Source organism: Carassius auratus, unplaced genomic scaffold (assembly GCF_003368295.1).
Source record: "Carassius auratus strain Wakin unplaced genomic scaffold, ASM336829v1 scaf_tig00215844, whole genome shotgun sequence".
In the NCBI taxonomy this organism is placed as follows: domain Eukaryota; kingdom Metazoa; phylum Chordata; class Actinopteri; order Cypriniformes; family Cyprinidae; genus Carassius; species Carassius auratus.
In genome coordinates, this window is record NW_020528270.1 from 170,405 (window position 1) to 195,940 (window position 25,536).

Here is a 25,536-nt window from a genome sequence, read left to right on the forward strand (position 1 = left end):
TTGATCGAGTTGAAACCCTTGTCAGGCTGCTTTTAGTCATCCCAGTCTCATCAGCTGAGGCTGAAAGAAGTTTCAGTGCTCTTAGGAGACTGAAAACATGGCTCAGATCAGCAATGGCACAATTGAGACTTAACAATATTGCTGTGTGCCATGTCCACCAGGACAAACTGGACAAAGTTGATGTCAAACAAATATGCCAACAGTTAATTTCTGTTAATGACAGACGTAGACGTGTTTGGTTACTTCAAATAGTAAGAAACAAGACAGCAGACTCAAAATTAAGTCTCTGTCAAACCATTATTTGTTACCTGTAACATTAACTTCACTCTGCTTATAGTGTAATGCAATATTTAATTCAGTAATAAGTCTGTCAAACTGTTTCGTCATTATTTGTTATACCTGTAACATTACAGGATTCATTCATTAAAATATTCAATGTTCAATTAACATAGGTCAATGTAGAGTAAAAACCTTAATACATTATCCTAATAATTTCCGTGAATCCTCAGCTTCCGGGGATGTCCCCACCAATCTCAAAATCAAACCTATGGCTCTGATATCTGCTCTCATCTGTCATTCAGGACATTACATCATTTGGTTATTACTCTAAACAAAAGCCTAATTCATTTTTCTTCCTTGTCCGATACGTGTCCACATCTTTTTTCTGTTGGTCATATTTTTTGTGATTAAAAAAAAAAACCATTGAACGTTTAAATATCTGCTTCAACCTCAGCATTTCCATTTTCTGTTTTTATCACTTGTTTCCTATGGTTTCTATTTCCTTTTTATTTATTTTTGTTGTTTATTAGTACTTATAAAGTGCATACAATAGTATAATATAACATTTTATTCAGACCAGACCAGCACCAGATCTACCAGCATTTGATATCATAAGTAATTATGTGTATATATGTTATTTATATGTGTATATATGTTAATTATGTGTGTATGTTACCATAACTTTTATCATACTGTTTTAGTAAGTTTCTGTTTAATACTGCACAAATCCTCCAGACCCCCATAAACATGCAAATAATGTGTTAGACTCTTCAGAGGTGTGAAGGATCCAACTTTGGCAAAGAACCCAAAGTATTAACATTAAACCCTGCTGTTAACCCAGAGTTCGTTTCAAATTTTGACTGGGTTCACATCAATAGTCCAGAACATGACATAACACAGCACTTGGATCAAACCAACATCTTTTGAATGCCAACATGGCTTTAGAGTTGAGATTATATCACAACCTCAGTGTTTTCCCACAGAATTGTACGTGTTGTTTTTCATGTCCACTGGTTGAAAGACCCCATTAACATGATATTTAGCCCCTGGAATGCCAATTTTACTGAAAAGATAAAAAAACAAACCTATTTTACCTATAATGGGATTGGGCTAGTTTTGAGTTTTTTAAACGGAAGAAGGAAAAACACCATTTATTAAAAAAAATACCTGTGTAGGTGTGGACATGGCCTATACTAACAGCTATGAAAATGTGATTAGAAAAAATGGAAATTGAACATGCAACAATATTTGTATATTTTTTAAGCTGTATCAAACCAGTAAAGTGTAAACTTTTTTCCCCATTTTTGGAATAATGATTAATTGTATTATGAGTGTACTCACAACACAACAATGCTATTTGATTGGAATTTTGACAAGAGGAAAATGAATACTAATTATTTCAGATTTATTACACTTCTGAGATGCAAAAGGGTTTAGTCTGTTATCATCTAAAGAGAGTTACCTGGTTTCACTATGGCAATTTTACCTAATTTCACTACACATTTATAAAAACTTCTCTTTTTATTTTTTTATTTAATGAAATGGCCAGCTTTGCCATTTTTCATAATCACCTGAGCTCCACCTTCTTCCTCTTTCATTCTGGGTAAAAAGTATCAGCAGTTACACATATGACAGAATTTGCATTGTCTTCAGACGACTGAACAGAACTTCAGAGTAAAGCACGAGAAACTGAAGAGAGGAGTTTTGTTCCCTGGTAAAGCAGTAAATATATTTACACTACATTTGAATATCTTAAAACACATTTGTATGTATATATGTGTTTAAAACTAAAATGTTAATGAATCAGTTTTCTTCTTAATGAATCAATTTGGTAATAAAGGGTATTTATTATGTCTAGTGTCTTTGAAATAGAGCATCTGCTAAATGCCTTAAATGGAAATGATATACAGATCAGTTTAAACATCTGTTTGTTTTACAGTATATTCCATGTTTTCGATGTCTAATAGATTTATTATAGTTAATTACAAGAATTCTACTGATGGTAATAACAACTGTGGCATAACTGCATTCATGTATGTAAACAATTTAAAGACCATGTTTATTTAACATGTTTTGTTTTTGTTTTTTTTACAGAAAATGTATTTTATAATAATATCATTTACATTTATTGATTTACTATAATTGTGTGCAGGTCAGTTTCAGATCCTGAAACAATGTCGAATGCTATTCCCATGAACTCTTTTGTCATCCAGCTGCAACAACCAATACCAACAACAGCAAATGTTCCTGCACCTGTTTATGTCCAACAGATAACAGGACTTCCAATTCTTCATGGACTTCGGGCATTTCTAAAAGGCCAACCAAAAGCTCTTGGGGTGAGAAATTTGCAACATGTCCTTTAACCAATACACCTGCATAGGTCATTTGTCCAAATTCCTGAAATACGACCCACCAGACCGTATTCTGCAATTTTGCCCCATAGGCAACAGGACACTTTCATATTAATGCTTTGTACTCTTTTCTCTGCATCATAATTTGAGATTCATATAGCTCAGTTGGTAGAGGATTGTTTTATATGATAATATACAATCATGATCATGGGTTCAAACCCAGAGATAACGTGGTCATAAAATGTATATGCACTGTAAATCTTGATTTTGAATGAATTCTTTGAGGGTAGGTTTAAAAACGGGGTTAGGTACGGTCATTTGTACAAATTTGTATGAATTAGCCACCTAGTAAAGTATTTACAGATTGTAGCGAGATTGGGTAAGACCATGTAAAAAGTCCACAAACTGCATTTAAATAAACTCACATTTTGATTGGTAATGACAGTAATACGTCATTTCATAACGAGAGATGTAACACTGTCATTATTTTTATGCCGCTAGAGGGCACTAAACTTTAAAACATAAGTGTATATATATATATATATATTAGATACATGAATAGATATAAAGAGGTGCTGGTAATATAATTAGAATATAATAAAAAAGTTTATTTATTTCACTAATTCCATTCAAAAATGTAAACTTTTATATTAGATTAATTCATTACACACAGACTGATATATTTCAAATGTTTATTTCTTTTAATCTTTATGATTAAAATTGACAACAAAGGAAAATCCAAAATTCAGTATCTCAGAAAATTAGAATATTGTGAAAAGGTTCAGTATTGAAGACACCTGGTGCCACACTCTAATCAGCTAATTAACTCAAAACACCTGCAAAGGCCTATAAATGGTCTATTAGTCTAGTTCTTTAGGCTACACAATCATGGGGAAGACTGCTGACTTGACAGTTGTCCAAAAGACGACCATTGACACCTTGCACAAGGAGGGCAAGACACAAAAGGTCATTGCAAAAGATGCTGGCTGTTCACAGAGATCTGTGTCCAAGCACATTAATAGAGAGGTGAAGGGAAGGAAAAGATGTGGTAGAAAAAAAGTGTACAAACTATAGGGATAACCACACCCTGGAGAGGATTGTGAAACAAAACCCATTCAAAAATGTGGGGGAGATTCACAAAGAGTGGACTGCAGCTGGAGTCAGTGCTTTCAGCTGTTGCATTCCTTGTGTCAAGCCACTCTTGAACAACAGACAGCATGATAAGTGGCTAAAGACAAACGGACTGGACTGCTGTTGAGTGGTACAAGGTTATGTTCTCTGACTAATGCTGTGTTCACACCAAACGCGAATAGAGCATCTGGCGCGAATGATTTCAATGTTAAGTCAATGCAAAGGCGCGTTTACATGCGTCTGGAGGTCTCGCAGCGCGAATGGGGCGTTAAGCGTGGCGCAGAAGACGCGAATTCGCCTTATTGGCACGTTAAGCGCGAATGGTGCTTTTGGTGCATTTAGTGTTTGACGCGAATTCGCATCTGCCGCCCGAGTTGAAAATGTGAACTTTGGCGTCAATTCGCGCCGCGTTAACCAATCAGGAGCCTGCTAGGAGTCACTCATTCAACAGTATGTTCCTGCAGCCTCCGGTTGTGCAGGAATACCCTTCTCCACTCATTCAACAAGGAGGAACGACTAATGTTGTCAGTGAGCAGTCAACCGGAGCTATATGACAAAAGTTCATATTTCTATTGAGACAGGAATAAAAAGGAAAAAGGATATATATTTATATATCTAAAAAAATTATAGATCAATTGAATAAAGGCCAAAGATAAGAAATGTTTCATTTTACCCCAAACAAATTATATTTTATCTTGAACCACTAAAGAGACATCGGAGCCAGCGGCAAATGTCAGAAGGTCTAGCCGAGCTGAGGCTGCTCTCGGCAGATACATGATGACGGAGCTCCCGCTGATCGCATGGAGCTCATCTCCGAGATCGGCGAAACACATTTTTTAAATAGACGCTGTCATAAATAAACCGCATATTTGAGTTTAAAACAACTACATTCTCGCCTGAAATACTTTTAAAACTACATTTCATGACACAATAACAGTAATATTTTGAAAATTATCCAAATAAAAATGGCGGTTGAAAATGCTGCTGGAACTCAGCTGGCAGAAGCCCCCCCATGACGCGAATTCGCGTCAGTTAATTTCATGCGGGAATCAAGCGAATTACTCGCTCGAATGATCTCAAAATGGTCAAGCGGCAAACCAGACGCGAATTTGACGCTCTATTCGCGTTTGGTGTGAACACAGCATTAGTCATTTTGCATTTCCTTTGGAAATCAGGTCCCAGAGTCTGGAGGAAGAGAGGAGAGGCACACAATCCACATTGCTTGAGGTCCAGTGTAAAGTTTCCACAGTCAGTGATGGTTTGCAGTGCCATGTCATCTGCTGGTTTTAGTCCACTGTGTTTTCTAAGGTCCAAGGTCAACGCAGCCGAATACCAGGAGATTTCAGAGCGCTTCATGCTTCCTGCTGCTGACCAACTTTATGGAGATGCAGATTTTATTTTCCAACAGGACTTGGCATCTGCACACAGTTCCAAAGCTACCAGTACCTGGTTTAAGGACCATGGTATCCCTTTTCTTAATTGGCCAGCAAACTCACCTGACCCTAACCCCGTAGAAAATCTATGGGGTATTTTGAAGAGGAAGATGCTATATGCCTGACCCAACAATGCAGAAGAGCTGAAGGCCACTATCAGAGCAACCTGGGCTCTCGTAACACCTGAGCAGTGCCACAGACTGATCATGCCACGCCGCACTGCTGCAGAAATTCAGGCAAAAGGAGCCCCAACTAAGTATTGAGTCCTCTACAAGCTTATACTTTATGTTCATACTTTTCAGTTGGCCAAGATTTCTAAAAACCCTTTCTTTGTATTGGTCTTAAGTTATATTCCAATTTTTTGAGATACTGATACTTAGGTATAATAGATATAATAATAATAATAATATAATCAAAATATATAATGGATATAATCATCAAAATTAAAAGAGATAAACATTTGAAATATATCAGTCTGTGTGTAATGAATGAATTTAATATACAAGTTTCACTTTTTGAATGGAATTAGTGAAATAAACTTTTTGATGATATTCTAATTATATTACCAGCACCTGTGTTCTAAAAAAAAATAGCATAATGTGATAAAAGTTCATTATTTTCCATAATGTAATGATAAAAATTAAACTTTCATATATTTTAGATTCATTGCACACCAACTGAAATATTTCAGGTCTTTTATTGTTTTAATACTGATGATTTTGGCATACAGTTCACGAAAACCCAAAATTCATATCTCAAAAAATGTGCATATCATGAAAAGGTTCTCTAAACGAGCTATTAACCTAATCATCTGAATCAACTAATTAACTCTAAACACCTGCAAAAGATTCCTGAGGCTTTTAAAAACTCCCAGCCTGGTCCATTACTCAAAACCGCAATCATGGGTAAGACTGCCGACCTGACTGCTGTCCAGAAGGCCATCATTGACTCCCTCAAGCGAGAGGGTAAGACACAGAAAGAAACTTCTGAACGAATAGGCTGTTCCCAGAGTGCTGTATCAAGGCACCTCAGTGGGAAGTCTGTGGGAAGGAAAAAGTGTGGCAAAAAACGCTGCACAACGAGAAGAGGTGACCGGACCCTGAGGAAGATTGTGGAGAAGGACCGATTCCAGACCTTGGGGGACCTGAGGAAGCAGTGGACTGAGTCTGGAGTAGAAACATCCAGAGCCACCGTGCACAGGCGTGTGCAGGAAATGGGCTACAGAGAAGCAGCACTGGACTGTTGCTCAGTGGTCCAAAGTACTTTTTTGGGATGAAAGCAAATTTTGCATGTCATTCTGAAATCAAGGTGCCAGAGTCTGGAGGAAGACTGGGGAGAAGGAAATGCCAAAATGCCCGAAGTCCAGTGTCAAGTACCCACAGTCAGTGATGGTCTTGGGGTGCCATGTCAGCTGCTGGTGTTGGTCCACTGTGTTTTATCAAGGGCAGGGTCAATGCAGCTAGCTATCAGGAGATTTTGGAGCACTTCATGCTTCCATCTGCTGAAAAGCTTTATGGAGATGAAGATTTCGTTTTTCAGACAGACCTGGCACCTGCTCACAGTGCCAAAACCACTGGTAAATGGTTTACTGACCATGGTATTACTGTGCTCAATTGGCCTACCAACTCTCCTGACCTGAACCCCATAGAGAATCTGTGGGATATTGTGAAGAGAAAGTTGAGAGACGCAAGACCCAACACTCTGGATGAGCTTAAGGCCGCTATCGAAGCATCCTGGGCCTCCATAACACCTCAGCAGTGCCACAGGCTGATTGCCTCCATGCCACGCCGCATTGAAGCAGTCATTTCTGCAAAAGGATTCCCGACCAAGTATTGAGTGCATAACTGAACATAATTATTTGAAAGTTGACATTTTTTGTATTAAAAACACATTTCTTTTATTGGTCGGATGAAATATGCAAATTTTTTGAGATAGGAATTTTGGGTTTTCATGAGCTATACTTTCATGTATGCCAAAATCATCAGTATTATAACAATAAAAGACCTGAAATATTTCAGTTGGTGTGCAATGAATCTAAAATATATGAAAGTTTAATTTTTATCATTACATTATGGAAAATAATGAACTTTGATCACAATATGCTAATTTTTGAGAAGGACCTGTATATATATATATATATATATATATATATATATATATATATATATAGACACACTGTTTTACTTTATAAAAGACTCTTTACTTTATAAAAATAAATTTTTCTTGTCCTACACAGACTGTTCAGATAATGATCGGTGTGATGACTCTCCTGTTTGGCATTGTGGCTACAGTTTATGCAGAAACCATTTTTGTCATTATTGGTATTCCTTACTGGGGATCTATCATCGTAAGAAATTATACAGTTTAGTATTCTGCCTTGTATAATACAAGCTACAGTAGGTAGTCAACCAAAAATGCCTATTACCACCATGTGTACTGTACCTCCACCGCAAGGACATGACGGTAAAAACAACCGTTTGAAAAATCAACACCAGGCTGTCAACATTGCTCAGAACTGTACTACTCCTTTATAAATGAAGAGGAACTAAATTACTGGCAGCAATAAAAATGCAGCATTCCAATATTTCATCATGAATAATTAGTTACAGTAAAATATGACCATGACAGTAGTGCTTGAAGTGCGCTTACTTTTTACTGTATTGCCAGTATTTTAAATGATCACAAATTAGAGGTGTGTGTAATTATGCCATAAAATAAATAGAAAATGTGGATCATAATGGGAACATTATGAGTGCATTTTCTAATACAAATAATTTTGACAGCATTGTGACCACATTAATACACTTATCATATATAAAACATTTGAAATTTTCAATAACTCATTGATGCATTTCAACAGGCATTTTAATATTTTATTTTAGTTATTTTTTTTGAAGTGGGGATTGGGACATAGAAGGGGGTGCGCGGGACAAAAAGTTTGGGAACCGCTGTGCTAAATCAATGGAACTAAAATTGAATTAAAGTCCATATGTTTCAACGACAGTACATTGTTAACTAGATAAAAAAAAAAGGTTGTCAAGACAAACTTTAAGTTGGCTTGATAAAGCCAGACAAGAAAGTTTGAAAAAGTTTGAAAAGATTAGGAAGTTTAAAAGTTTGAAGTTTGGTGGTTTTCAGTCTGAATTAATTTGAAGTTTAAAGTAGTTATAAAAGCTTAAAAAAAATTATGTTTTGAAGGCAATACAGGATCACTCCTTCTCCGTCAGACACCGCCGCAGAGCTCCAGTCTTCGTCGCGACCGTTCCTCCGCTCGTCCAGCCACATGCTTTCCATGACACTTAGTCCTAACCTCACCTAAACCGGTGTCACTTCCAATTCCCCCCCCCCCCCCCCCCCCCCCCCCATCCTCTTATATTTTGTCTGTGCCATCAACTCCTCCAATCATAAATTGATCATATTTAAGCCTGGGACAAACGCTAAATAATTCCGATGCTCCGTCCTCCCAAAGGGTAAACAAGTGGATTCGTACAATCGAAAGTTATACATCTTCCAGCAATCATCCAAACCCCACTCCTAAATCCACTCCAGCAAGGCTGCCAATAATTCGAGCAAGCTCGACACCAGCGTCGCCCTGCGGGGCACAAGACCCAGCCCTCCGTCTGCGCTGGGTCACAGTGGCAGGTATCCAATGAGCCGGGCCGTGTTGCAAATTCATTTAAGTAAAGTCGCTAAAAGGCAGGTCTTTCATTGCTGAAAGTTGTTAAACTACATTGTGACATAAGGATGTCAATGTCATTTTTAGCCACGTCGCAAATGGCGTAGAATGCAAAGAAATTACTCAGATTTTCAGAATTTCTGGAATAAAAATATATGAATATTATAAATAAAATGATATTGAACAAACCTAACCATGTGTTTTAAATCATATAATATGCACACGTATTATGTCAAAAGCCTTCAAAGGGCATCAACGTCCCGACAATTCTCTTTACATCTCACCGTGCAATCTAATCCTTGTTTGGCTAAACATTCAATTTAAATGTAGCCTACACTTAATCTAGAATTTTTAGACAATTTTTTACGACAGGGATTCTAAAGCAATCATAAATCCTTGAATGTGGAGATCAAAAGTTGCCATTTTTCAGAAATTCATTACGTTCATCCATTTCACTGAAATAAGCTGTTAAGCGTTGCCCCCATAGGCGGCGCGAATTGAACAAGGCTTCATGATCTGCCCTTTTGATGCCCCGCATTCTCCGGTTTGCAATAAAAATTGGAGTGGCTACTTAGAAAATTCTAATCGAGCTGTCTGCTCTGCATAACTCGCTGTTTTAAAACACAATCTTCTTGATTACTCTTGATGAATTCTCTCACCGTTGGACAGAATGAAAAATCATTTTAAAAAATATATATTTCATGGTTCTTTGCACTTTTCTGGTGATAGTCGACATCACCTCAGCTTCAAAGTTATGCCTATGCATGGGTCGTGCTGATAGATGATAGTATCGTGTACCGACCATAGCAGATGTCTATAGCCTCTGTCAAGTTCAGACAATTTTTTACTCATTCTCCTATTTACGTATTAAATTATCGTTATTATTATTATTATTATTAATTTTAGGTGGCCTATTATAATTCGGCTATCAAACTTCCCAGCTACACACACACGCGTGCGCAATGGACGATTTGAGTCTGTAGACGGTGAAGAAGTCTCCATTCTCAAACAAACGTACATCTTTAGAAGGTATTTCATTGCACTCTAACAAGTAATCTAAATGGCCTATATACAGTATGTGCAATCTACTAAACGAGCCCTCACTAAGTTTAATGCCGCAGTTATGTTAGAATGCATCTCATTCTTGTTTCTGTGGCACCATGTCAGACTTGTCATGAGGCACCTGGTCCGGAGCAATGTATTAATTAGTTCAATTCAACTTTACTCCAAATTTATGAATTTACCTGTTTTGAATACTATATTCAACATGTTCTTTTATGTCCAATATTAGTTTAAAATTAAAATTATATTGAATTTCACCTTTGACTGATTTTGGAGAGCATTAATTCTGAACATATATGACAGTTGCGTCTGACTATATGAACTAATATAAATACAGTATTTTTATATTTAATGTTAGTTTATCAGTACGTTTGAAAGTACTTTTCAATTATTTGTGATTACATAGGCTCTCTCTCACACACCTGCATGGTTTAAAACACCAAGTAGTTATGCTATGAGAAGAACAAAGAGTCTCTCTTTTGCTCTACCTATGCACGATAATATTGTGTATCATCGATCTCATGGGCTGACGATATGACGTTTTGACAGATGACCACATCGCCTAACACTCATGGATCCAGATTCATGGCACCCACTTGGGGTGCACTGGCACATGAAATTCGATTTATTTAATTTTTTTCTATGCTTAACTTATGAGTACAAAGATTTTCTGACATATTATTGGAAGCAGCTCATTGGATTTGTTAAATAATTAAGCAAGTAATCCTCATAGTGTCTTTGCTTTTAGACAACCAAATTGTTCTTTGTATTGAACTCCCTGTTAGGTGCTGCAAAGAGTGCTCCCGGTCAAGCAAACCTTGCCTTTTCTGTTCAACTACCAGCAAAGCTTTCCCATCTTATTCCGCGAATATTTAACTCCCGTCAGACACTCCAAGAGCTTTCCCGGTTAAATTTTTTTTTCTTTGAACTAACGATGTTGCTTCTCCATCTGTGCAGTGAGTATTGAACTCCCGTCTGATGCTGCATAAGCCCTCCCGGTCAAGCAAACTTGGCCTTTCCATCCGACTTCCAATGAAGCTTTCTCATTCGTGCCGTGAGTATGGAGCTACCATCTGATGCCAGCCAGAGCCTCCCGGCTACACAACCTTGCCTTTCTGTCTTACTTCAGTGAGGCTTACCTGTCCGATGCAGCGAGTATTGAGCTCCCATCAGATGTCGATGAAAGCCTCCAGGCTAGACAAACTGATTTTTTATTCTCCAATCCAACCATACTAGTCCATCTCTGAGTGCATCCGCCTTAAAAATTATCAGATTAAATTCCCCCTCGATCCACTATAAAAAAAAAAAAAATTCTAAAATCCGTCTTGCAATTATCAGGCATCCCAGCAGAAAACTACTCCAGCCACTCCTTTCCCATTGGAGCAGCAACATCAGCAGCCCAAGAAGGCCTCTCCAAAAAGCAGATCCAAACTCTATGAAGAAGGCCTTCAGAAGCTTATCAAGCTACATCAGAACCAATCATTTTCACATTAAAGAAGCCCACCAAACCCTCATCGGTCACCGCAATTTTTTTTTTTATCTTTACTGTCTGGCCAAATACTGGCCATTCAACTTAACCTTTCCGTCTTGCATTCAGAGAGACTTTCCCGTTTGATGTTGTGAGTATTTACCTCCCATCAGACATCACAGAGAGCCTCCCGTCCAGACAACATTACTCTTTCCTTTCTACGGTTGGAGAGGCTTACCTGTTCGACACTGCGAGTATTGTCCTCCCGTATGATGTTGGCTAAGAGTCTCCCTACTAGATTACCTACTTTTTCATCTTATGGCCAACAAGGCTTTCCTGTCTGATGCCTTGAGTATTGAGCTCCCATCGACACCTGCGAGAGCCTCCTGGGCACACACCCTTGCGTTTTCCTCCTGCAGTCAGCGAGGCTTACCCGTTTGATGCCTTGAGTATTGAGCTCCCATTGGACCCCGGCGAGAGCCTCCTGGCCACACAACTTTACCCTTTCCGTCTTACGACCGGAGAGGCTTACCTGTTTGATGCCTTGAGTATTGGGCCTCCCAGTCTATTAATCTGCTCAACTGAGAGGACCTACACGTCCTGAGTCCTGAGTCTTTATCTCCAGTCGGGGGCTTCATGGGTCCTCTCGACCAGTTATCTGCCCTAGTTGCCCACTGATTAGCAGGGGCTCATCAGCCAGTAGGGCCTGTACGCAAACACCATGACCTATTCCAGTTGAGGCAACTCGGACCCTCCTGGTTGGGCTATCCAACCACACTGCTCCTCTATCAGCCGGTAGGGCTCATCCGTTCCAATGCAGTGAGGTGCTTCGGTTGTGCAATGGCTCGAGCCCTACCAACCGGGTGCCCCAAATCACACAATCTGATACAAGCAGCCGACAGGGCCTACCTCTCAAAATATGTAAAGTTGCTCCCACTGGAGAACATAGGCTCTTCTGACCTGCCCTTCCCCGGACAGCACGCCAAATATGCATTATAATATTTCAGCTAATTATATGTAAGTGTGAACTCGTGAATTAATTTTTGCTGGTTACAAAGTTCAGTGATTGTGTTTCCTGTGTGATTTGATGTATAAATTTGAAGCCAATATGTTATTTCTTTGATTCGTACAGCTTTGGTGTGAGTGTGGTTTGGGGAATACAACCAGTCTTGCCAATTGGGCTACTTTAACACTGTATTTTATCACCCGGAATATAATTTTTATTGTGGGACCTACTCAAAATGAGATTGGACTCGTTTTGGGCTAGTTTTGAGTAGCAATTGGGAAGGATTTGTTGTTAAAACCTGGCAACCCTTAACACAACGCAAACTAAGAGTTTAGTCATTTAATGATAATCATTTATATGTCATTGCGTCATATATACACGCATTTCTCTGAATGACAACCCCTGATTCACAAAGTTTACTTCCAAACACAGAGATAAGTTTCAGATTATAAATGTAACAATGGTTCCCTGAGATGTGGAATGAGACAATGCTGATGCTATGGGAAACATAATCGAGCAAGTCTCTAAAATGCAATCTTATGATACACATGGTGGTAAAAAGCTTCTTCTGGTTGAGTACCATCTGTACATTTTCCAACAAAAGTCTCAGTGTTTGTCCTTCTCTCTCCTCTCAGTACATAACTGCAGGCTCACTCTGCATCGCTGCAGAAAACAAAGTTAATTCGCCTTCCAGTAACTGTTTGGTATGTACACAACACTTATTTTTATGGGTCCAATCACCTGAAGTGCTGAACACTATTGTGTTTGTACTGATTTTCTTGTTTCTGAAAATTAAAGACACAATAAATTGCATGAACATTTTACCTACATAATTACAACTGAAATACTTTTACACCATAACTGTAGTATTGGTAAAAATCAAGCATAGCATTATTTCTGGCAGGTCACATTGGTCAAGCCATTTAATTAATCTAAGTGTAAATGTTTAACATGAGTTCACCTACAAAACATATCTTACGATCACATGTATTAAGATATTAAGACGTGTAAATTACAGAGATTTTTTGACATCTGCATATTTGCTGTAATCTAAACTTTCAGTCAAGATTGGCTGTATTTTGCTGTAAAAAACACATGATAAAATTTTTTTTTAATTTTATCACTAAATAATCGACATAAGGCGTTGGTGCTTAGAGCCTGATTAATATTTTATATCAAGTAGTTTACTTTTTATCACACTCCATATACATCTATTTTTAACAAAGCGTGTTAAATAACTTCATGCTGGTTTTCTGCCGATAGGTGAACGGTTCACTTGGACTGAACATCATCAGTGCTATAACTGCAGGCATTGCCATTATTTTTATTTCACTGGATTTGGCAAGAGGACCAATCCGCAATTACCAGTACACTTACTGCAACAATTATATATGTTATTATGATAACGAAAAGTATGAGGTATGTGATACGCTTTTATATTCATATTTGTTGTAAGATCATTGTTTGGTCAGTACACTTATCAGAAGTCAAGCCTTAATCTGCATTTATCTATAGAGTCTATTCCCCAACATTTCAGAAGTAGTTTATAGATCTCTTACTATTACTTATAATTCACAATAAAATAAAATATTAATATTATACATTAACTGTAAACTTAGCTCAGGTTGATCAATAAATATATGTAGCGGGTAGGGGATTGAGACTGGAAGTGTACCTTTAAGGCCTAATCACTGGCGCTGATCATTTGGATCAGGTGGCGTAAGTGACGCGTCCCTTTAAATGTGTTGCAAGACATGAACAGAAAAACATTAATGCGGTGTGAGTTGACGAGTGAGCCTCTTGGTGTATCGTCTGTGCAAACAGGAGAATGTGAGTTTTCTTGGAAGGTTATGTCGATTTAATATTGAACTTAATGAGAACCGCTTAACACGGCTCGTTTGTTTGTTTGCTTGTAGTTCGGCTTGGTGTCTGCGTGTATGGTAACCAGTAAATGGTGCCAGTAGTCACGAGTCTACAGACTATTGCAAAATAGTGAGTAGTGATTCTACATGGGGTTTGAAGTAACGAGTAACATCGAGGAGAGTGTCCATTAATCATTCATGCCGTTTAACTTTATTGTTAAAGAGTATATAGTTCTTACTGATTTGGGCTGGTGTCAAAAGAAATGTAAGTTTTCTTTTTTTAATCCTTTCTTTAGACTTAATGTTTTAAAATGTTATAATGTGATCATAAAATATTTGTTTGTGATTATAGGAGGATTGCCTTCGTCGGCCACTAGCTACTGTTTTTCCTGGGTTTAATAATAGTGTTTCATTTTGTATTTTTTTCATATGTGTGTCTGTTTGGCAATTGTCATTATTCAACCTTTGGCCATGGGCATTGTGCAATATTTCCTCTAGGGACCGTGTCCATCTTGCAATGTTTACTGGTGTGAAGTGTGAAATGCTGTGTTAATGTACGTATGGCCAATTTTGTTTGAAGTGTTTCTTGCAGTGTTGGAGTGTATGTGAACCGTACCTATATATCTGACTTTATTCACTGTAGTTTAGGCATTGTAGATTTTTATATCTTGTAACTCATCTATTATGAGATCTTTTATTCACTGTGATTAATCTATTGTAGAATTGTTCACTGTTACCTATGGGAAACATCTGTCTGCTCTGATTGCCAATCATTGTATTGTCTAGTGTTTAATAAAATTGAGTACATCAGTCCCATTTTTATCCCTTCATTGGAGATAACCTGTTCAAATAGCTTGCAGGGGAGTGCTGTTTGGGGTTTTCTACTCTAGATATACAAATTTTGAGACTGAGCACGCCCCTAGGGGTCACATTTGGCGTAGTCGGCAGGGTCAAAGTGGGACTGGTGTAAGACCTGTGAATTTTGTTTTTGTGTATGTTGTTTATTTTTATTTATTTATTTATTTTTTTTGGTGGCGATTAACTAAAGTTGTTGATTTACAGGAAAAACAGTAGCTGAGGAAAGGTCCGGGATGGTGATGTTGTAAGCAATAAGTGGTTTGTTTCAAATTTTACTGTCTTTTTGTTTTTTCATTTTACCCAAATATCATAGGTCATGGAAGACCAGGTTAGACTCTTAACGGAGCAGATTCAACGACTTCAAGCAGATAATGAAAGACTTCGGCAGGGAAATGTAGTGCCCCCAGTAGATCCAGATCAGGGAGAACCGAGTCGGTCAGTGCCAGGTTCATCTGGTATGAGGTATGTCTATGTGCCAAGGGAACGTAAATATCCCAAATTTTCTGGTAGTCCAGGTCCAGAATGTCCTCCTGTGGAGGAATGGGTTGAAGAGGTTCGTAAATGCTTACAGGCTAGACATATGTCCCCCAGTGAACAGGCATATTTTGTATATGATCTTCTTGAGGGGGAGGCTAAACTAGAGATTAAACTTCGTTCAGCTACTGACAGGGCTGACCCTGAGAGAATTTTTTCAATATTATTAGAGACTTTTGGTTGTGTACACTCCTATATTGAGGCCCAACAAAAGTTTTTCCAATGTCGCCAGCGTGAGGGAGAAACGTTGCGTGAATTTTCCCATTCATTAATGGTCCTAATGGAAATTTGTCAGCGTAAAAATTCAAATGCTATTTCTAATCCTGACTCTGTTCTCCGTGATCAGTTTGTGGAAAATGTTCGAGACAAAATGTTGCGCAGGGAATTAAAACAGTTTATTCGCCTCAATCCGGGCTCGCGTTTTTTGGATGTGCGTAGAGAGTCATTCCGTTGGGTTGACGATGGGGAGGGGGCCCGCCCAGTGCGTGCTAGGGCTTTCTCTTGTGATGCTAGTCCCGGGGCAGTAGGGGAATGGGGAGCAGAGACCCAGGCTGTAGCTGCCACACCAAAAAACGAATTGGTTGAACTTAAAGATTGTTTGCGTAGGCAGCAAACTCAATTGGACACCATTCTAAAACATTTGTCCTCTGGACCGGTGAATTCCAATCCCAATAGCAGGCCAAATAATCCACCCCGGCGTTACAGATTTGAAGCTGATGGTCGGCCTATTTGCTTAAAGTGTGATCAGGCTGGTCATATGGCAAGGGACTGTTTGACAGTCCGTTGGCAGGGACGGCAGGTACGGAGTGACTCCGGACAGAGGGCAGTTAATGTAGTTGATGTTCAATCCGCTGGGTTGCAGGGAAACTAGCACCCTCTAGTGTATGGAGCCAAGCACTAGATGGGTCCTCAACAGGCTCAGGTTCTTTCCTCCCCATACCATCTTCTCATTCCGTACTTATAGGGCAGTGCCCGGTGGCCGACATTAAGATAGGAGGAGTGCCTATCGCGTGTCTTGTTGACACTGGGTCTATGGTATCTACCATCACAGAGTCTTTTTTTAAAGCGCATTTCCAAGTTCAGGGGCATGACCAGCTACGCTCCTGTGGATGGCTGCAGTTAAGAGCAGCTAATGGGTTGGATATCCCTTACCGAGGCTATTTAGAACTGGACATAGAAGTCCTGGGTCGGGTGCTTCCCTCCATGGGCATATTGGTCGTTCATGACCCACCGGATTCTGGGTCAAGAAACAAAAAAAACGTTGTTCCAGGGCTTATCGGAATGAATGTGCTTCGTTGCTGTCTGCGAGAAATGTTCTGTCAAGGGAGCAGGGGTTTGTTTGCTTCTCCTTCTTCAGATGTTCCTGCGATTTGGAAACATGCTCTGTTGGCGTGTCAACGCTTTGAAGATCTGTCAAATTCTGGTTTCTTGGGTCAGGTCTCCACCCCTCCAGGCTCTTCCATTCTTGTGCCTGCTGGATCTATGAAGCTAATTCCAGCTTTATGCAGGCAGGGGCTGTGCCCCTTGATTCCCTCTGTATTTATAGAACCAGGACAAGTAGGGGGGCAGTTGCCACCAGATTTGCTCATTCCTAGTTCTTTACTCCCCATGGGTGATGGCACAGTTGATGTGCCGGTAGTCAATGTGGGAAATGAGGATCGGTGGATAAGACCACGTACCATCTTGGGTCAATTGCATATGATAGAGTTATGTTCGGTTAAGTCCATTAGTTTTCAGGAAGAAGATGGTAGTCAGGGCCCTGTTACTGTTATTCAGTCTATGGAGGTCAGCGCCTCCTATCTTCCTGGTCTCACCGACACTATCTGGCCTAACCTGACAGACGTAGAGCAGCAAGAGGCTAAGTCCTTACTTCAAAAGCATAGTGCAGCTTTTAGTTGTGGGGAAGGGGAGTTGGGTTGTACAGACCTTATTGAACATGAGATTCCATTAGTGGATGAGACGCCGGTGCGGCAACGCTACCGTAGACTGCCACCATCGCAGTATGATGTTGTGAAGACACACATTCAAGAGTTGTTGGAACAGGGAGTGGTGAAACCCAGCTGTAGCCCCTATTCTTCACCCATTGTTGTAGTTCAAAAGAAGGATGGGTCTATCCGTTTATGCGTTGATTATAGGCAATTGAATGCGAAAACTAGAAAAGATGCCTTTCCATTGCCTCGGATTGAGGAATCCTTGGATGCCCTTTCAGGTGCTTGTTTTTTTTCCACTCTCGATCTGGCAAGTGGTTATAATCAGGTATCTGTGGCAGAAAAGGACAGGGCAAAAACAGCATTTTGCACTCCATTTGGTCTCTTTGAGTTCCAGAGGATGCCATTTGGTTTGTGCAATGCACCGGGAACGTTCCAGAGGCTAATGGAAAGGATCTTTGGAGATCAGCGTTTCCATACCCTTCTTTTGTATCTTGATGATGTGGTGGTATTTTCATCCACGTTCCAGCAACATCTGGAACGACTGGAACTCGTGTTGGGTAGGTTGACCTCCCATGGCCTCAAGCTCAATTTGGGGAAGTGCCATTTCTTTCAGTCTGAGGTGAAGTTCTTGGGACACATTATTTCAGCTTCAGGAGTTGCAACCGACCCAGACAAAATCAGTGCGGTTAGGGACTGGAAAGTGCCAGCTACCATCACAGAATTGCGCTCTTTTCTTGGGTTTGCATCATATTATAGGCGCTTTGTAGAGGGGTTTGCGAGATATGCAGCCCCTCTGCATAAGTTGGTAGCAAAATTACAGCCAGCTCCAAGGAAGAAACGAGCAGGGTTTAATGCCTCTTTGCGGGACCACTGGGACTGGGGCTGTGAAAAGTCTTTTGAGGTACTAAAAGAAAAGCTGATAAGTGCACCTGTTTTGGGCTATGCAGACTTCAGTAAGCCTTTTGTTCTTGAGGTAGATGCGAGTGGGCTCGGCCTGGGTGCCGTTTTGTCCCAAGAGCAGGGGGAGGGACAGCGGCGGCCAGTAGCTTATGCTAGTAGGGGGTTGCGACCAACTGAACGAAATCTGAACAATTATTCAGCCATGAAGCTTGAGTTGTTGGCCCTTAAGTGGGCCGTGACAGACAAATTTCGAGATTACCTTCTAGGCGGAAGGTTCACTGTTCTGACTGATAACAACCCCCTTTGTTATTTGCAGACGGCCAAGTTGGGGGCAGTAGAACAACGCTGGGTGGCACAGCTGGCTCTTTTTGATTTTAAAATTGAGTACCGCCCAGGTGTGTGTAATAGAAATGCAGATGCATTATCCCGCTTGGCTGCATCCCCAGCTCCAGACTCTATCGACGTGGTAGCACCGGGAATCTCTCTTCCTATGGAGATTAAAAGTGTTGTGGCAACTCGCTCTGGTAGTCCAGTTAATATTCAGGCTATAGATGCATCCCCAATAAGAACTAGGGCTGATCTGCAGCTTCTCCAGTCAGAAGATCCAGTGCTAAGGGCCTTTCTATCTTATTGGAAGAGAGGTAGTCCCCCCACAGCATTGGAAAGGGCCAAAGAGTCCCCTGCGGTGGTAGAACTTGTGCGTCAGTGGACTAACATACAGGAACATGGTGGTGTTCTTTACCGACAAAGTCATGCCCCTGGTGGTAGAGTAAAAGTAATGCAGTTGGTGTTACCTCAGCTGTTATGTGAGGAAGTTTTGACTGCTTTACATAATAATCATGGACACCAGGGGGTGGAGAGGACCACCATACTTGTTCGTCAACGTTGTTATTGGCCCTTTATGCGCAAAGACATCAAACGCTGGTGCCAACAATGTCAACGATGTTTAGTGGCAAAAGCGGTGCAGCCAAAATTAAGAACATTTATGGGTAGTCTTCTTGCAACTAGGCCTTTAGAAATTCTAGCCATTGACTTCACTACATTGGAAAAGTCTAATGATGGAAGAGAAAATCTGTTGGTTGTAACGGATGTGTTTTCCAAATTTGCTCAAGCTTATCCCACCATGGACCAAAAGGCCACGACTGTAGCACGGGTTCTCACGGAACAGTGGTTTTATACCTATGGAGTTCCACAGCGCATTCATACAGATCAGGGTCGTCAATTCGAGGGAGAGTTGTTTCAGCGGCTGTGTCAATTATATGGTGTTCAGAAGTCCCGTACAAGTCCTTACCACCCTGAGGGCAATGGACAATGCGAACGATTTAATCGTACGCTTCACGATTTGCTCCGTACTTTGCCCGCAGAAAAGAAAAAAAGGTGGCCACAACATTTGCCTCAAGTGTTGTTCGCATATAACACCACTGCCCATCAGTCAACGGGGTTTTCACCGTATGAACTTATGTTTGGGCGGAAACCCATCCTTCCCCTTGACTCGCTCTTGGGTACAGTTGACTCCCCATCGGAACTGACCACGGAGGAGTGGGTTCGAGAACATCAGGAGCATCTTTCTGTAGTTTATCGGCAGGCTCGGACCAATCTTGAGGCAGCAGCCAAGCAACGGGCAAAGCATCAAGCTATTCCTCTGCCCATTTTACTGCCAGGTACATTAGTGTATCGCCGGAGTCACCCGCTTGGTCGTCATAAAATTCATGATCATTGGGACCATGTAGAGTATGAGGTGGTGAGCTGTCTGGACGAGGTTGGTACCCTTTATAAAATCAGACCAAGGGACCAGCAGGGTCCAGAAAAAAACATTCATAGGCAAGAGTTGCGTCCCCTTCCTGTCGACCCTGGTCAACCCCTGTCTACATCTGCAAACGCAGAGCCCAAGTTAGACCAGTTTGATCTGGTATCAGAGGACTCTAACAGTAGTGTGGACGAAAGTGGCGACTTGGCACTATTGGTAGCCGCAGACACTCCTTGTCTAGATGGGCAGTTTCGTTGCATTCCTACTGTGGCTGGGGACCAGCCGCCTCTAACTTCTGTGCAACAGGAGCAGGCCCGGCAGGATTTGTCTATAGAACATACTCCAGCAGCTGAAGCATCATTGCCGATACCTGAACGAGAGTTTGTGCCAAGGCGGACCAATAGAACAACAGCAGGCCACCATTCAAACCCTTATAATCTCCCGTGTACATTACCAGTACGCTCACCTGGAGACGAACCTAGGGGAGCTCAGGTAACTGTTAGCTCCCATAATGCTGTTTTTAGGCCCTGGTTGTAGTACCTTCACCACCTGTCACCGAGACGGTGACATTTTGGGGGCGGTGAGTGTAGCGGGTAGGGGATTGAGACTGGAAGTGTACCTTTAAGGCCTAATCACTGGCGCTGATCATTTGGATCAGGTGGCGTAAGTGACGCGTCCCTTTAAATGTGTTGCAAGACATGAACAGAAAAACATTAATGCGGTGTGAGTTGACGAGTGAGCCTCTTGGTGTATCGTCTGTGCAAACAGGAGAATGTGAGTTTTCTTGGAAGGTTATGTCGATTTAATATTGAACTTAATGAGAACCGCTTAACACGGCTCGTTTGTTTGTTTGCTTGTAGTTCGGCTTGGTGTCTGCGTGTATGGTAACCAGTAAATGGTGCCAGTAGTCACGAGTCTACAGACTATTGCAAAATAGTGAGTAGTGATTCTACATGGGGTTTGAAGTAACGAGTAACATCGAGGAGAGTGTCCATTAATCATTCATGCCGTTTAACTTTATTGTTAAAGAGTATATAGTTCTTACTGATTTGGGCTGGTGTCAAAAGAAATGTAAGTTTTCTTTTTTTTAATCCTTTCTTTAGACTTAATGTTTTAAAATGTTATAATGTGATCATAAAATATTTGTTTGTGATTATAGGAGGATTGCCTTCGTCGGCCACTAGCTACTGTTTTTCCTGGGTTTAATAATAGTGTTTCATTTTGTATTTTTTTCATATGTGTGTCTGTTTGGCAATTGTCATTATTCAACCTTTGGCCATGGGCATTGTGCAATATTTCCTCTAGGGACCGTGTCCATCTTGCAATGTTTACTGGTGTGAAGTGTGAAATGCTGTGTTAATGTACGTATGGCCAATTTTGTTTGAAGTGTTTCTTGCAGTGTTGGAGTGTATGTGAACCGTACCTATATATCTGACTTTATTCACTGTAGTTTAGGCATTGTAGATTTTTATATCTTGTAACTCATCTATTATGAGATCTTTTATTCACTGTGATTAATCTATTGTAGAATTGTTCACTGTTACCTATGGGAAACATCTGTCTGCTCTGATTGCCAATCATTGTATTGTCTAGTGTTTAATAAAATTGAGTACATCAGTCCCATTTTTATCCCTTCATTGGAGATAACCTGTTCAAATAGCTTGCAGGGGAGTGCTGTTTGGGGTTTTCTACTCTAGATATACAAATTTTGAGACTGAGCACGCCCCTAGGGGTCACATATATATTACTACATGAACCTAAAGAATAATAGATTCTTAACTGCTGAGCAGCCAGTGAAGCTGTTTGAGTACTAATTATCAATTATTTTATTATTATTCTCTTGGCTAGTGTTGATTTTTCTCTCAGACTCTCTCAGAGGGAATCAGTGGTGTGTTGCTGTTATTCACCTTTCTTCAGTTTATCATCTCCATCTGTCTGTCAGCGTTTGCTTGTAAAGTCTCCTGTTGCTGTCGTTCTCCTGAGGTGAGTGGTGCATCAAGTCAGTGGTTCTCAACCATTTTTGTCACCTGAACCCTTCAGATTATGAATATACAAATAATGGATATATATACACACTTAGGTTCACATTTTAGAAGAACCAACTAACACTACAGTCACAATACAAAAACTTGTCTCAAATTCTTCACTTTTAAATGTTCAAACCCTCTAGGCTTGTAACGTATGATTCTGTCCACAAAAATGCTGGAAATTATGTGAATGTATGAATTATGTGAAATTATTTTTTATAAATCCAGACGAACGCATGTTTCCACACAATGACATTTCAGAAGGAGTCCTGTATTTCCCTTTTTTTTCCAATTACATTTAAAGTACAATGAGGTCTGGCAATACTGCCAGTTTTATTGCATTCAAGCAAAGGCATAAAACATTGTTTATTTTCCCAAAGGTGCCGTTAGTTCCACAAGTTTTAACTCCACAGCCCTCTGATTTCAGAACCAATAATTCCCATTATCTTAACAGCTCAGAGGTAAGAGAAGCTAGAAAATAATGCATTATCTGACTTTAATGTTCAGTGTCTATGTACTGGAAATTTGTAAAGCACTGTTATGGGTGAAATAATTGTTTAAAAAGCAATCAATAAGCAAGTAAGCTGATCATTTATTTATTTGAATTTTTTGCAGATACCTGCGGTCAACAGCTCCTCCATGAACAACCATCATCAAGAACCTGAATACATATATATTGAGTAATTACATATATATATAGTGAATAAATGTTAATTCTTTAAACAAAAATTTTCTATCCATTACCTTAAATGTGTTTTCATCACTTTATCAGATAATAATTTGATTTTTTTAAATGTGTGTAAACAAAAATTTGTCTTTCTTTAGTTTCAAGAAAGTTGCATAATCATCAGTGAAGCTAGATAGATTGTTTTGAACAACTGTAATTGCTTAATACCATATGAGCTGTAAGAATAAAATATACAGAAGGAAAAATGTGTTAACTTAAATTTAAATTTAAATTAAAAATGTTTGCATTTTGTGTTTTTCATTTGAATAAAATAAAATTTTCCACCACATTTCATAATTGAGGATTTCTTTAAAAATGTCCAAATATCTTGCCTCCTCTCGTTCTCGTGAACCATGTTTCACATCTCGTTTCGTCTCTAGTCACACCCCATATATATATATATATATATATATATATATATATATATATATATATATATATATATATATATATATATATATATATATATATATATTTATATATATTCATTTTTGATAGAGAGGCCTATATATGTAATGACTGTTAAATAACAATAAGCAAGCTTAAGAGCCTTTGTGTAAAGGTCTTTCTTTTAATTTTTGAGTCTATATTTTAAATGATCAGCCAGGTCCGGGTCTATGGAGGGTTTATTGGGTCAGATTATAAACTAAAAGTCTTAAACCAAAACTAAAAATCTAAATTTTTAACTTAAAGTCCAAGTCGATGATTAATTTGGTATTTAAGATTGGGCATTTGGTATTTAGGATTGGGAATTTGGTGATTTAGGATTGGGAATTTGTTATCTAGGAATGGGCATCTAATAATTTAGCCATTTAGGATTGGGGATTTAGGATTGGGCATTTGAAGATTGAGGATTGGGCATTTGAGGATAGAGGATTGAGGAGTGTATGCAAATTAGGAGGCGTGGCCCAAATACTGGAGGCTGGGATTGAAATGGCTGGTGCGCAGAGGCACCTTATGAACAGCAGAGGGAGCTCCCAGTGCTAAGGAGCACACTGTAATGAAAGTAATGTTATTGTAATGTAATTCTCATTCTGTAATGAAACAGAGCGAGTGAGCGACTTGAGCGAGGACTGTGTGATAACTTCAACTTAATGACAGCTTTGTAACATTTGTGGCCTCAAACACAATGTCACCAGTGAAAATAGTGCTATCGGTCTGATGACGAGAAAGCAGCAGACAGTGCAGCAGGTAAGATGCTAACATTAACTGCTAGTTATATAAACTGATATAGCTAACATGCTTTAGTAGGGTATTATTATATTGGCACATGCTGTTTGGTTTTTTTAAACTGCGGTTAACCCCTCTGACATTAGTAGATACACTCCTTTCACATTGTCACTAGATGGTCTTTTAATACATGATACTTAAGAAATGTTTGGGGTAAATACTTGTAATCAAATCAGATTATTGGAAGCAATTTTGAACCGTTGTTTGTATTAAACCACAAGCGGGTTAAATTTCAATGTGGAGACAAAGTCTCTGGAATTTACAGCTGCAGCAAGGAGGTATTCCCTGGTTTAAGCATAACCAACTCTTTATTTCCACATTCAGTGTTATGGAAAAGTACCATCATGATATAAATTAAAAGCAACAATTTGAAACCAGAAATGCATCACATAACTGTAAGAGTAAATAATAATACTAATAATAAATAAGTACTACGTACCCATTTGTGAGGAAAGTTGTAAGTTAACTAATTAATCTAGCCAATGTTGTCACATCACGGGAGAAAAGAACGAAAAACCCAAAAAACCGAAAGATGAACTATTAAACTCTCTTTCCGGCTCAATACTGCATTCTTTTACTGTCTGTCACGGAATGACTCGAGCCGAAGAATCATGAGATGAACTAATCAATTCTCTTTCCGGCTCATACTGCAATGGGTTTAGCGTATTGGGCTGTCACGTGATTAAGGAACGAGACAAAAACCGATAGACCCGAACTATGAACTAATCAATTCTCTTTCCGGCTCAAGACTGCATTGACTGACAGGTGAATTACTACTACTAGAACAGAACCTATAGAATAATGAGACGACTCGTTCTTCCCGAGTCACATTAAAGATTTGTTCAAAATGAACGAATCGTTCAGGAACAACACATCACTACTACCCATATGCTTCCATTAAAAATACTTAGAATAGAATGAGCTTTAATTGCGAGGCTTGTTTACACATACAAGGAATTTGTTTTTGTGACAGAAGCTACCACAGGGTAAAGGGTAAAGATTTTAAAAAATAAAAAGGGTAAAGATTTTAAAAAATAAATAAGAACAAGTAAATAAGGAATAAAAAATATACAAATTGAGAATTGTATGTACAGATATATAACAATAGACAGCTGTATGTACAGGTATGTTATGTGTAAATTAAAAGTAGACTAACTAAGTGTTAAATGAAGAAGTGTATAAACAGTGTGTGTTCCACAGTTTTTGTCAATTGTTCATGAGATGGATTGCTTGAGTGAAGAAATTGTTTCTGTGTCTGGTTTTTCTGGTGCTCAGAGCTCTATAGCATCAACCAGATGGCAACAATTCAAAGAG

General features: G+C 39.4%; 2 protein-coding genes across 2 annotated transcripts; both read left to right on the top strand.

Moving 5' to 3' along the window:
* The first annotated feature begins 1,916 nt into the window (after positions 1-1,916).
* LOC113096035 (membrane-spanning 4-domains subfamily A member 4A-like) lies at positions 1,917-22,949 on the top strand. The gene is made up of 8 exons (XM_026261405.1): positions 1,917-1,993; positions 2,432-2,615; positions 7,431-7,541; positions 13,042-13,110; positions 13,670-13,825; positions 22,105-22,221; positions 22,646-22,726; positions 22,881-22,949. The coding sequence occupies exons 2-8, from the start codon at positions 2,454-2,456 to the stop codon at positions 22,947-22,949; spliced, it is 765 nt and encodes a 254-aa protein (XP_026117190.1). The 5' UTR covers positions 1,917-1,993; positions 2,432-2,453.
* Positions 14,032-18,662, top strand: LOC113096018 (uncharacterized). The gene is made up of 2 exons (XM_026261395.1): positions 14,032-14,533; positions 14,621-18,662. The coding sequence occupies exon 2, from the start codon at positions 15,443-15,445 to the stop codon at positions 16,529-16,531; it is 1,089 nt and encodes a 362-aa protein (XP_026117180.1). The 5' UTR covers positions 14,032-14,533; positions 14,621-15,442; the 3' UTR covers positions 16,532-18,662.
* Positions 22,950-25,536: the final 2,587 nt, after the last annotated feature.